This window comes from Coregonus clupeaformis, chromosome 15, assembly GCF_020615455.1.
Source record: "Coregonus clupeaformis isolate EN_2021a chromosome 15, ASM2061545v1, whole genome shotgun sequence".
Taxonomy (NCBI): Eukaryota; Metazoa; Chordata; class Actinopteri; order Salmoniformes; family Salmonidae; genus Coregonus; species Coregonus clupeaformis.
In genome coordinates this window covers 6,297,485-6,311,704 of record NC_059206.1, presented here as the reverse complement: position 1 = coordinate 6,311,704, position 14,220 = coordinate 6,297,485, and the positions used below count along the sequence as shown (strand labels likewise).

The window sequence follows — 14,220 nt, the reverse complement described above, 5'->3', positions numbered from 1 at the left end:
AGTAAGACAGACAGACAGACAGACAGACAGACAGACAGACAGACAGGCAGACAGGCAGGCAGGTCAGGGCTGGGACCAGACAACAGGGCTAATAGATAGACAGACAGGCCAGGGAGGCAAGCAGGCAAAACAACACCAATGAAGTATCTGTCTCCGCTGTCCTTGAGCGATTACATTCCCTCACCCTGCCAAACACTTCTGTGTTTTCTTCTTATCCCCCTCATGTGGAAGAGGCGCTCTCTATTTCTCTCCCTCTCTTGCTGTCTCTCTCTTTTTTCTTGAAGTCATTTTACAATGGTGCTGTATATCATTATTTGAGTATACTTTGTATAGTCTGTTTATCAACATGTCTGTAAACATTTGTTGTATCGACATCATGAAGATTCTATTGTCGTCCGACATCAAACTTGTCGTTGTCGTTATGAAGAAGTATCAACACAAAACGACAGCCTCTGCATGAAATCAGCAACCCAGTGCTCCAAATAGCATACTTTCTATATTTTAACACCAATAAACCCATTTGTTAAAAAATGTATTCGGTAAATGTCAACCTAGCAGCAAGCCAGGCAACTAAAAGCAATTTTCTAAACAAAGTTTTGGTTCATTGCTAGCTAGTTAGCTAGCCTGTTCAAATCATGACCAGATTTTATTCATTATCACAGGAAAATAAACCCACATCAACATTATTGTTTGCAAGGTAATGGCGAGCTTACAGAAAATAACATATTGCCACAGTGTGATGAAATAAAAGTAGTTAGTTCTATCAGAGAATTGTAGGAGGATTTGGTCTGGTTGCTGTGGCAGTCCGGTAACCGCGACAATGGATGTTGTGACAATCGCAGAGACTTAAACTTTTCATGTCTATGCGACAAGAAAACTGACAGTCGCAGCGATGGTCTACAGACATTCCACCGGAGTATAAATTAAATGACGTTGTCACATTCTAATTGTCTACAGACATGTCGTTAGACCAAGTATAAACTGGCCTTAACATATCAAATTCTCCCAATCAAAGTCTTGAATGAAGACTATGGTTAGTTTATTAGTAGAATTATTACTGCTTGGCTAGAACAAAAGCCTGCTCCATACAGGGTAAGATTGCCCATCTTTGCTTTAGCATGTGAGTTAAGTATGTATATTCTGACCCATATAATAGCTCAACGAGCGTATCAGTCATGAGACTGACTGTTTATATAGTCGTAGACACCACAGCAGGATAACATCTGTTCTAAGATCAGCCCATTGGCTGACACTGATACTGCATGTGCAACACAGCACAAGCTCACGTTTGGGTAAATATTTATACAACATGTTTTATGAAATCTAATATTTTCCAGACAAGTTTTAGTCCGGCTCAAAACTTCCTCAACACGACCCAGAAAGGGAACGCCGGCTGTCTGCCTTCAACTTCAGACTGTTGACCCATCCGATTGCGTGGGTGTCCCATATCCGTGGTTTAATGAAATTGGATAGTTGAATAGAGAGTCTTGGCAGTGGCTTTCAACATTGTGATCAAAACTGTCCATTGTGAAAAGAGACAAAGGCACAGTCAATCAATGCAACCTCCGATAAATGCAATCATCAATTTATTTTTAATTCCAAACATTTTTTAAACAAGTTCAGTGAAACAAGTTCAGTGCTGAAAAGCCTAAAGCAATAGCAGTTACTTTAACAACTGAACTCTTTTTATATATCGTCACAATATCACCCAGTGTGTCAGCAGGCAGTCAGAATGTCCATTCTCTACAGCACAGCTGTTCAGTCCTCACTCTGTTTACGTCCGTCCGCTTCTGCTATCAGGCCTTATCCACATCCTGTATGCCATCCGATAAGAAGGCCATGCTCTGTGCTGTGCCCTGTGCAGTGCCCTGTGCTGTGCCCTGTGCTGTGCCCTGTGCTGGTGAGGCGAGCAGCTGGCTGAGGAACCAAAAACTACAGGGAACAGCTCGTGGCATAACATCGAGTCGAGTGCCAGAATAGTTTTTGGCCCGAGACTAAGTGGCTAGTTCAATTGTGAGAGGTATTGAGTTGGACTCTGATAGAAAAATAACCCATATTGAACAAGTGGGTCACAGGATGGTGGAGTGAGTATTGTTTGGCCAGAGTGATATGGGTGTTAGCGCAACAAGTCAACAGACGGAGAGAGACCAAAGGCGTTGTGATGTGGTCTGTCACTGGAAGTTGTTATAGCCTAGACCAGAGGCAAATAAAATCACTTCCTTCTAAAACTGTCATGCAATAATACCAATAACATGTGGCGAGGAATACTGTATTACACAGCAATAGTCTAATCAATGGTTATATGTGCTGTATTACACAGCAATAGTCTATTAATCAATGGTTATATGTGCTTTATCGTTCAATGTGTAACTAACAAAAAAGCCAGCTCCAATCTTTTAGTGAAATAGTTAAATTAGTATGGACCAGGCTTCATTTGGTTTTCACATGTGTGTCATAGCCCCTGGAAGTAAAACAAAAAAGACTGAGTATCTAACCCTCTCAATCTCTCTCTCTTTCCCTCTGTCTTCCAGAATGCGACCCAGGAGATAGGTGAGGAGGTGGAGGACGGGGCGGTGTACACCATCACCCTGCGGAAGGTTCAGATGCTCCACCACCACCACCACCACCACCACCACCTCCACCCTGGCCACCACAGTGGCGGCAGCGGGGCCAGTAAGGGCCAGCGCTGGCTGGGTGTAGAGACGGATGCGGCCCTCAGCCTGTACGAGACGTGCAAGGTGCGCACCATCAAGGCAGGCACGCTGGAGAAGCTGGTGGAGTACATGGTCCGGGGCAACGACTCCACCTACGTCACCATCTTCCTCTGCACCTACCGCTCCTTCACCTCCACCAAGCAGGTCCTGGACCTACTGCTCAACAGGTGAATAGAGGGAGGGTGGAGAGACAGAGGGTGGGATACAGTGGTGCATAAATAGATTGATAGATGGATGAATTTACAGATGAATGGATGGATCCATCGGTTGATTGGTGGAAGAATTATAGATGGATGGAAAAGCTGGGTGGATGGAGATACACATAAATGACAGGATGAATGGAGGGTGTGGACGAGATGGATGGATGGATGGATGGATGGATGGATGACTAACAAACTGATGAATCTGTGTTCAGGTATGCCAAGCTCCAGCTTGGATCAGAGGGCCACAGACTGACTCATGACGATCGTACGGAACTGAGGAAGTAAGTCTCTGTCTGACTCTGACACACATTGTGGACAATACATCTTACTCAAATAGCCTATGTTCAACACATACTGTACAGCGACAGAATATAGTGCACTGTTTGCTTCATTTTCACATTTTGTTGCCTGGAATTTGTATTGCTTGCCTTATACCTATGACATTCTTCTGAGACAAGAAAGGAGGACACTTCATAAGTCGTGAGATCCGCCCTACAAACGTGTACCCCTTTTTTTCTTCTCCATACAACCAGTGCTATCCTGCTGGCGTAAGCAGTTCTACCATTGGGGACATTGGATATGTTTCTAATGTGTTCATATGGGTGTTGTATCGCGTTACAAAGTTCGTCATCATTGTCCTATATTTTGTGACCCATATCCTCAGGGCAAAAATATGTTAATATATCTCTCTTTCCTGTTATGTATCTCTTTCCTATCCTTCTCTGGCTTCACGGTAGATAGTCCCTTTGTTTTTCCTCTCTTCTTTATTTCCCCTTTGACCTTCCTAATCCTGTACTTGATACACCCCTTTCTCTAACTACTGTATCTTTCCTACCTCTCCACTCTCTTTTTTCTAATTTCCCCCTCTTTTTATCATTAATAAAGGTAATATGCCATCCAAACACCTTTATTTCTCTCTCTCTCTCTCTCTCTCTCTCTCTCTCTCTCTCTCTCTCTCTCTCTCTCTCTCTCTCTCTCTCTCTCTCTCTCTCTCTCTCTCTCTCTCTCTCTCTCTCTCTCTCTCTCTCTCTCTCTCTCTCTCTCTCTCTCTCTCTCTCTCTCTCTCTCTCTCTCTCTCTCTCTCTCTCTCTCTCTCTCTCTCTCTCTCTCTCTCTCTCTTCTCCTCAGCACAATATCCTCCATCTTGGGGGCTTGGCTGGACCAGTATTCTGAGGACTTCTGGAAGCCTCCGGAGTACAGCTGCCTGCGACGGCTAATCTCCTACCTGCACCTCAACTTCCCGGGATCGGACCTGGAACGCCGCGCCTGCAACCTCCTTGCCCACTTCCACCGCCGACAGCTCCAGGAGCCCGAGCATGAGTGTAAGATGACCGGCCAACTCCCAGCTGAACTTTTGACCTTTGACCCTGACCCCGGCTCATCAACATGATCATGGAGAGTCCATAGAATTAGTATTAGTGGAAGGCCTCAGATGTTTCCAGTGGTACACCAAATCAGAGAACACTTTTGTTAGTCAATCCCTTAGGGAAAGTGTTACAGACAACTGAGACCTTGTTGGTGTGTGTGTGTGTGTGTGTGTGTGTGTGTGTGTGTGTGTGTGTGTGTGTGTGTGTGTGTGTGTGTGTGTGTGTGTGTGTGTGTGTGTGTGTGTGTGTGTGTGTGTGTGTGTGTGTGTGTGTGTGTGTGTGTGTGTGTGTGTGTGTGTGTGTGTGTGTGTGTGTGTGTGTGTGTGTGTGTGAGAGATGTGGGTGTGAGATGTGGTCGTGGGTGTCAGGAAGCAAAGTAGGACCAACACAGTCAGATGCTCTAGTCTAGTCCAACACATACCTGTATTGGCTTACAATACTTCGATCCAAATCTTCCACGAAAGGAGTGTGTGGGCCCTCACTTCCCTACATTAAGGAGTTTACTAAACCCAGCCGCTCATCAAAAGTGATGAAAGTGTGTTTCATGTCATTTTGCTAATGAGTGGTGATGTTATCCCTCAGTGTTGGACCATGGCGGCTATCCTTTCACCCTACTGGAGGAGAATGGCTACGAGGATGAGCAGCTGGACTTCCTGAACTTTGACCCGGCAGTGGTGGCTGAGCAGTTCACCCTCATGGACGCGGTAGGATGCCAAAATATCACAAAACTTAGAAAACGTTAGTCCCAACTGCACATATCTGTGGACTAACAACATATAGCAACATATCCTTATACAAAATGAACTCTGTCTTTGTTTGAGTTTTCTATGAAATTGGTGTCTATTATTTTCCATCATTATTTTCCATCGTGGCTCTTTATTGTTTTCGCAAAGTTCATGTGTATTTTTTCATACCAGCGAGGCTCCTTGGATTTGATCGAAAATGACAAATTAAACGCTATAACTCTGTCCTGTTGCGAGCGTTGGAGCCAAGGGGCTTCCTTGGCTGGTCTTCAGGGGCTGTTAGGCCCACTCCACTGTTGAGTTACCGCTCATAAACAAATGTCACTCCAAAAGCTTTCCTACCGATGTTTATTAGGAGACTGGAGTGCAGCAGGCAATTTTATCAGCCATCCTGAAAGCCTTCTGAAGGATCTGCCTGTCTCTGATTTCTCTCTCTCTCTTCTGCATAGGAGTGAAAACATGTTAAACTCATCCAAAATACATCACTGGTTGCAGCAAGAAACCAAGCCTCCATTTTGTTTATTGTCTTCCTCTAAACCCCCTCTTCCTTACTCCCCTTTTTCCTCATAGGAGCTCTTTAAGAAGGTGGTCCCCTACCACTGTCTGGGGAGTATCTGGTCGCAGCGGGACAAGAAGGGCAAGGAACACCTGGCACCCACCATCCGTGCCACCGTCACCCAGTTCAACTGCGTCACCAACTGTGTCATCGCCACATGCCTGAGCGAGCGCTCGCTCAAACCTACGCAGCGCGCCAAGCTGGTGGAGCGCTGGATCGAAGTGGCCAGGGTGAGACACTGTTGTTAGCAGGAGTTGTTGTTGGCGTGGGACACATTTACATTTACATTTTAGTCATTTAGCAGACGCTCTTATCCAGAGCGACTTACAGTAGTGAGTGCATACATTTTCATACTTCTTTTCATACTGGTCCCCCGTGGGAATCGAACCCACAACCCTGGCATTGCAAGCGCCTTGCTCAACCAACTGAGCTACACGGGTAGAGCATGGTGTCCTTCTGCTTCAGTCCTGCAGAGGCACAGTTTGTGTTGTGTAGCATGATGACTACACTACCTGTAATGCTCTGTTCCAAGGAGTTGGTCTTATTTGAGTAAAAACGTTCTGAAGCTAATCTAGTGGTGTTCAGTCTCCTTACCAATACATTGGATTGATTTGCCCCTGGTGCTGAATTAAGTCCATTGATATTCATCTGAATATTTACTGTATTTTTTCTCTTCAGGAGTGTCGAATCCTGAAGAACTTTTCTTCACTGCGGGCTATCCTCTCTGCTCTGCAGTGCAACCCGGTCCACCGGCTGAAGAGGACATGGGACGAGGTGTCTAGGGAGAACTTCCGCATCTTCCACGAGTTGTCAGAAATCTTCTCTGACGAGAATAACCATTCGCTCAGCAGGGAGCTGCTCATTAAGGTAGGTTGTGTGTGTGTGTGTGTGTGTGTGTGTGTGTGTGTGTGTGTGTGTGTGTGTGTGTGAGAGTGCAGGAGTACTCCTAGAGTGGTGTGACCACACACAAGGGAACCCCTATCACTCCACTGCCTGAAATCAGAGGACTACTATAATCAGAGCAGTGTGTGTATATATTTTTTTGCTAATGCTTTATTGATTCTGCCCCCCTAAACACATATACGCACACACACACACACACACGCACACACACACACACACACACACACACACACACACACTGCTCTGATTACAGTAGTGCTCTGATTTCAGGCAGGTAGTTTGAGTGATAGGGTTTCCCGTGTATTGTTTCACACCACTCTAGGAGTACTCCTGCTCTCACATTGACGGTGTCATCACCCAGGATCAGATGACAGGGTGTGGTGACACACTACCCTGCAGTAGCATCATGGTGTAACAGGGCGTGTGCATGCAAGTGTGACGCACTTGTAGCCGGAATAAAAGGACATCCCGAAAGTCATTTCCAACACATAAAAACACAAAGTGAAAAACAAAGTATGGAATTTTGTCGTCAGGAGTTTCCTATCTTAGTGCAATATCTTGGTGAGATATTTGGTCATCCTCCCTATGAAAATAGTTCTTACCTAACAATGTAATGCACTTTGGACACTTGGGAACATGATTCCTATAGCCAATCCATTATCAAGTGTTATAGAACAGAACAGTACAGAACAGAACAGTATAGAACAGAACAGTATAGAACAGAACCGTATAGAACAGAACAGAAAAGTACAAAACAGTATAGAACAGAACCGTATAGAACAGAACAGAACAGAAAAGTACAGAACAGAACAGTGCAAAACAGTATAGAACAGAACAGTACAGAACAGTATAAAACAGAACAGTATAAAACAGAACAGTATAATGGTAATCTGGTTGTTCTGGTGGTTGGTCTTGACTTGGGCATGGGGGTGTGAGACTGTGCAGGTGTTAGGTAGGGGGGGATAGCAACTAAACCCACTTACGTACACACAGACCTCAAACCCTGACATTCCCCAAATTCCAGAACACACACACACATACGTCAGGGCATCTAGAGGTTGGCCGTTATGTATGTTTGGGGGGAGGAATCCCCCCTGTGACATCATAGCATGGTGGTAGGCTGTGCAAGTTGGGAATATCCCTCCCCTGCCTGATACTCTCCAGTAGAATGTGGGAGAGTGTATGTTCACCATTTCATAGCTTGATAAATGATAAGGAAATTGTTTATTATTTCATTTCATTTAACAGAAGCCAGTGTTATTTGATTGCTGAAATAGGGGCTTAGGCTTCAGATCTCAATGTTTATGTTGTCCATTATTCTTTCTGTCTAGGAGGGCACGTCCAAATTTGCAACCCTGGAAATAAACCCCAAACGAGCCCAGAAGAGACAGCAGCAACCCCGAGACCTGGTAAGGGATGCAAGAAAGGAGGGAGGGAGAGAGGGAGGGTAAGATGGAGTGGGCTTAGAGAGAGATAAAAGACTAGAAAGATTGAAGAGGAAGAAAATGGAGGATGACATGAAAAGCAGAGAGAGAGATGAAATGTCCTGGTAGACAGAGGATGAGAGAGTAAAAGGGGAGGTCGAAAAATGAAGGCAGAGTGAGAGCCAGAGAGCCTTACCAGAGCGACTTACAGTTAGTACATTCATCTTAAGTTAATTAGTTAGTTAGGTGAGGGAGCGATAGAGATAGAGGGAAAGAGAGTGAGGGATAGAGGGAGAGACAGAGAGGGAAAAATATATAAATTAAATAAAGAGGGAACGAGAGGTGACAGATGTAGTCAAAGCACTCCCATCTTGGCCATATAGATTAGACAGGCGTGAGTAATTGGGTTTTTAAGCCGTGTCAGGAAGTGTTCCAGCGGGCTAGACGCCATAGAATAGAAAACAAGCGGCCCCTCTGTCCTCACTGAACTCTGCTGACACGCTCACTCAAACACACACGCACTCACACACACGCTCCTATTGCCATGTTTGCTGGTTCGAATCCCCGAGCCAATTAGGTGAAAAATCTGCCGATGTGCCCTTCAAGAAGGTACTTAACCGTAATTGCTCCTGTAAGTCGCTCTGGATAGGAGCGTCTGCTAAATGACTAAAATGTCAAATGTACATTTTACGGATCAATGCTCAATGCCTTTGAAATGGACCCACTTTGTAGCAAATGGCTGTCATGGATGGCTCTCATGAAAATAGCTTACAGGAACAGTATTTTGATGTTCAAATTAAGGGGATTCATTTCATTGTTCTCTCTGTGGTGGATAGAATTAGAACGAACAAGAAGGGACACACCGCCCTCTAGTGGTTGTTTGGGGAATCAATCTGATTTGCAAAATACTCACAGCTCACTCTAGTGGTGATATGCAACTTTACAGTTACATTTTACTGTAATTACAATGTAATCATATGATAATTGCGCATTTATTAAACTGGGAACAACAGCCAGATGTATATAGCTCATTTACATAAGCAGTGTACACAGAGGGAGATGAAGAGATTATGTAATTATTGATTTCCATCTACATTTGTCATCAAGGGGAAAAAAGTATGTTATGCGTTATTTAATCACTAGCAAAGTCATGCATGCACATGTACACACACACACACACACACAACACACACATAACATCGACGAGCTAACCACCTCCGTCACCGGCTTCATTAGAAAATGCATCAGCGACGTTGTACCCACAGTGAGGGTTCGCTGCTTCCCCAATCAAAAGCCCTGGATTAACACAGAGGTTGGCGCTAAACTCAAGGACAGAGCTACCACACACAGGGCTATCGTAGACAACCCTAATGCTACGGCCGAGGACAGGAACAAGTACAAGAAGGCCCGCTATGACCTCTGTAGAGTCATCAAACCAGCAAAATGACAACATAGGAATATGGTGGAATCATATTCCACAGGCTCCAACGCCCACCGCATGTGGCAGGGGCTACAGTCCATTACCGATTACAAAGGAAGAGCCAGTGATCTGTCCAACGATGCCTCTCTACCAGACCAACTCAATGCATTTTATGCACGCTTCGACAACAACATGGAGCCGGGTGTGAGTGCCGTCACCTATCCAGATGACTGGGTGATCTCGCTCTCCGAGGCCGACGTGAGAAGGGTCTTTTAATCAGGTCAACACACTCAAAGCCGCGGGCCCTGACGGTATTCCGTGGCGTATTATCAGAGCATGCACAGAACAGCTGGCAGACATATTCATGGTCATTTTCAACCTCTCCTTGTCCCAGTCTGTAATCCACACATGTTTTAAGATGACCACAATCATTCCTGTTCCTAAGAACTCGGAAGGCTTCATCCCACAATGACTACCGCCCTGTAGCACTCTCTTCTGTAATCATGAAGTGCTTTGAGAGGCTGGTTATGGCACACATTCACTCCACCATCCCAGACACCCTAGACCCACTTCAATTTGCATACCGCCCCAACAGATCCATAGATGACGCAACCTCAATTGCACCCCACACTGCCCTCACCCACCTAGATGAGAGGAATAACTATGAGAATGCTTTTCATTGACAACAGCTCAGCATTTAACACCATTATCCCCTCCAAGCTCGTCACCAAGCTTAGGACTCTGGGTCTGAACACCTCCCTCTGCAACTGGATCCCGGACTTCCTGACGGGCCGCCCCCAGGTGGTGAGGGTAGGAAACATCACCTCCGCCACGCTGAGCCTTAACACAGGGGTCCCACAGGGGTGTGTGCTTAGTTCCCTCCTGTACTCCCTGTTCACCCTCGACTGCGTGGCCACGCACGACTCCAACACCATTATCAAGTTCGCAGACGACACGACAGTGGTAGGCCTGATCACCAGCGACGATGAGTCAGCCTACAGGGAGGAGGTCAGTGACCTGGCAGTATCGTGCCGGAGCAACAACCTCTCCCTCAACATCAGCAAGACCACAGAGCTAGTCGTGGTCTACAGGAAACGGGGAGGTGAGAACGCCCCCATCCACATCGACGGGGCGGCAGTGGAGCAGGTAGACAGCTTCAAGTTCCCTGGTGTCCAAATCACTAAAGACTTAAAATGGTTCAAACATACACGCACAGTCTTGAAGAAGGCGCGACAGTGCCTCATCCCCCTCAGGAGGTTGAAAAAGTTTGGCATGGGGCCTCAAATCCTGAAAAGGTTCTACAGCTGTATCATTGAGAGCATATTGACTGGCTGCATCACTGCTTGGTATGACAATAGCACCACCCTCAATCGCACATTTATACTGACTCTACACACCCGCACACCCACTCACATGCAAGCTGCTGCTACTCTGTTTATCTTATATCTTGTTGCCCAGTCACCTTACTCCTATACATATCTACCTCCATCACTCCAGTATCCCTGCACATGTAAATATGGTATTGGAACTGACTTTTAAAATATTTCCTGTATATAGTATGCTTACTTACTTACTTTGTGTATTTCAGATTTCCTATTCTTATTTCCCGTGTGCTTTGTTTCTAGTAATACATTGTTAAGTGATTATTGCATTGTTGGGTTTTGAGTTTGCAAGAAAGGCATTTCACTGTACTTGTGCATGTGACATTGAAACTTGAAACTTGAAACACACACTAACCCCAGTCTCTGCCTGCCTGTGTGTTTATTTCAGAGTGTGATGCAGGGGACCATTCCTTACCTGGGCACTTTCCTTACAGACCTAGTCATGATGGATACTGCCATGAAGGACTACCTGGATGTGAGTGTCACACACCCACACACACACACACACATTCCCACTCAACCACCCACACACACACACACACACACACACATTCCCACTCACACATCCACATTCCCACTCACACAAACACACACACACTCACATTCCCACTCACACAAACACACATGAACACATCCCCTCTTTCCTAAAAATTACACACAACCCAATTTCTGTTCTAAAGAACATTATATTTTCTTGTTTACAGGGAGGGCTGATCAATTTTGAGAAGAGGAGGAAGGTGAGAAATGCGATATGTATTTAAAGTGTGATGATGATTATGGTGATTACAATGATGATGTGACTGCATAGTGATCATTTTCTTTCCTCTGGTTTATAGGAGTTTGAGGTGATTGCCCAGATCAAGCTTCTGCAGCTAGCTTGCAACAACTATAACTTCACCCGCAACAAGCGTTTCCGAGAGTGGTTCTCCGGTGTGGACAAACTCACAGAGGCCGAGAGGTAAGAGAGGGAACAGAGAGTATTCTGTTACAAATACATGAAAGAGTATTTTCACACTGCACCAGAAATAGATTGTTGTGGGTGTGAGGAACAGTAGGTATTAGAATAGAAGGGAGGGAGGGAGAGGAGAGGATGAAGGGAGGGAGGGAGAGGAGAGGATGAAGAGATGGAGAGAGGAGAGGATAGAAGAGAGGGAGGGGGGAGAGTAGAGTAGAGAGGAGAGGATAGAGGAGAGAGGATAGAGGATAGAGAGGAGAGGAGTAAGGGTAGAGGAGAGGATAGAGGAGAGAGGATAGAGGATAGAGAGGAGAGGAGTAAGGATAGAGGAGAGGATGGAGAGAGGATAGAGAGGAGAGGAGAGAGGATAGAGGAGAGGAGAGAGGATAGAGAGGAGAGGATAGAGGATAGAAGATAGAGGAGAGAGGATAGAGAGGAGAGGATAGAGGAGAGAGGATAGAGTATAGAGAGGAGAGGATAGAGTAGAGGATAGAGTAGAGAGGAGAGGAGAGAGGATAGAGGAGAGGATAGAGGAGAGAGGCGAGGAGAGAGGATAGGGGAGAGGATGGAGGAGAGAGGATAGAGGATAGAGGAGAGAGGAGGGAGGAGAGGAGAGAGGAGAGGGGATAGAGGAGAGAGGAGAGGAGAGGGGATAGAGAAGAGAGGAGAGGAGAGAGGAGAGGGAGGAGAGGATAGAGGAGAGAGGATAGAGGAGAGAGGATAGAGGAGAGGATAGAGAAGAGAGGAGAGAGGCGAGGAGAGGATAGAGGAGAGGAGAGAGGAGAGGATAGAGGAGAGGATAGAGGATAGAGGAGAGGAGAGAGGAGAGAGGAGAGAGAGAGGAGAGAGGATAGAGAGGAGAGGAGAGGAGAGAGGATAGAGAGGAGAGGAGAGCGGATAGAGGAGAGGATAGAGGAGAGAGGAGAGAGGATAGAGGAGAGAGGAGAGGATAGAGGAGAGGATAGAGGAGAGAGGAGAGGAGATGAGAGGAGAGAGGAGGGAGGATAGGGGAGAGGATAGAGGAGAGAGGAGAGGAGAGGGGATAGAGGAGAGAGGAGAGGGGATAGAGGAGAGAGGAGAGGAGAGGGGATAGAGAAGAGAGGAGAGGATAGAGGAGAGGAGAGAGGATAGGGGAGAGGATAGAGGAGAGGAGAGAGGATAGGGGAGAGGATAGAGGAGAGAGGAGAGGATAGAGGAGAGGATAGAGGAGAGAAGAGAGGAGAGAGGATAGAGGAGAGGAGAGGAGAGGAGAGGAGAGAGGAGAGAGGAGAGAGGATAGAGGAGAGAGGATAGAGGAGAGAGGAGAGAGGATAGAGGAGAGAGGAGAGGATAGAGGATAGAGGAGAGGATAGAGGAGAGGATAGAGGAGAGAAGAGAGGAGAGGAGAGAGGAGAGGAGAGGAGAGGAGAGGAGAGAGGAGAGGGGAGAGGAGAGGAGAGGGGATAGAGGAGAGAGGAGAGGGGATAGAGGAGAGAGGAGAGGATAGAGAGGATAGAGGAGAGAGGAGAGGAGAGAGGAGAGGAGAGAGGATAGGGGAGAGGATAGAGGAGAGGAGAGAGGATAGGGGAGAGGAGAGAGGAGAGGAGAGAGGATAGAGGAGAGGAGAGGAGAGAGGATAGAGGAGAGGAGAGAGGATAGAGGAGAGGATAGAGGAGAGGATAGAGGAGAGGATAGAGAGGAGAGGATAGAGGAGAGAGGATAGAGGAGAGGATAGAGGAGAGAGGAGAGAGGAGAGAGAGGAGAGAGGATAGAGGAGAGGGTAGGGGAGAGGATAGGGGAGAGGAGAGAGGATAGAGGAGAGAGGAGGGAGGATAGGGGAGAGGAGAGAGGAGAGGAGAGGGGATAGAGGAGAGGAGAGGATAGAGGAGAGGGGATAGAGGAGAGAGGAGAGGATAGAGGAGAGGATAGAGGAGAGGGGATAGAGGGAGAGGAGAGGAGAGAGGAGAGGATAGAGGAGAGAGGAGAGGATAGAGGAGAGAGGAGATAGGAGAGGGGATAGGATAGAGGAGAGGGGATAGAGGAGAGGGGATAGAGGAGAGGAGAGGGGATAGAGGAGAGAGGAGAGGATGATGAGGGACAGCGAAAGAGAGAGAAGGCGAGGATGAGAGACTTGGGGAAAAAAGGAGGAGTAATGACAAGGCAGGAACACTCACACACACACTCTTCTTTTTGTGTGTTTTCCACAGCTACAGCCAGTCGTGTGAAATCGAGCCACTGTCAGAGTCAGCTTCCAACACTCTGAAGAAGAAGAACACAGGAATCATCAAACGCTGGAGCGAGTAAGTCAAGAAATAAATCCTTCAATAATTATTGCAGAAAGTTATTTCCGTTCAATAGGTGCTATATATGATTTACAGTCTATTTGTGTCAATGTTTTTTAACGCATTCTTCTGTCTTTCTCCCACTCTTGCTCGCAACCTGCATTTTCTCCTCCATCTCTTCCCTCTCTCCGTCTCTCCCTCTCTCTGTCTCTCCCTCTCTCTGTCTCTCCCTCTCTCCGTCTCTCCCTCTCTCCCTCCCCCCCTCTCTCCGTCTCTCCCTCTCTCTGTCTCT

At 46.6% G+C, this 14,220-nt stretch overlaps 1 protein-coding gene across 3 annotated transcripts in view; it reads left to right on the top strand.

Annotated features, from left to right (window-relative positions):
• Positions 1–14,220, top strand: part of LOC121582061 (ral guanine nucleotide dissociation stimulator) — a 67,733-nt gene that overhangs the window by 48,983 nt on the left and 4,530 nt on the right. For all 3 annotated transcript variants that reach the window (XM_041897583.2, XM_041897582.2, XM_041897580.2), the window contains exons 2-12: positions 2,532–2,881; positions 3,130–3,198; positions 4,046–4,239; positions 4,867–4,988; positions 5,598–5,813; positions 6,262–6,450; positions 7,818–7,895; positions 11,101–11,187; positions 11,417–11,449; positions 11,549–11,670; positions 13,854–13,946. In XM_041897583.2, the coding sequence (XP_041753517.2) occupies positions 2,532–2,881; positions 3,130–3,198; positions 4,046–4,239; positions 4,867–4,988; positions 5,598–5,813; positions 6,262–6,450; positions 7,818–7,895; positions 11,101–11,187; positions 11,417–11,449; positions 11,549–11,670; positions 13,854–13,946 (1,553 nt within the window). The remainder of the gene's footprint in view (positions 1–2,531; positions 2,882–3,129; positions 3,199–4,045; positions 4,240–4,866; positions 4,989–5,597; positions 5,814–6,261; positions 6,451–7,817; positions 7,896–11,100; positions 11,188–11,416; positions 11,450–11,548; positions 11,671–13,853; positions 13,947–14,220) is intronic.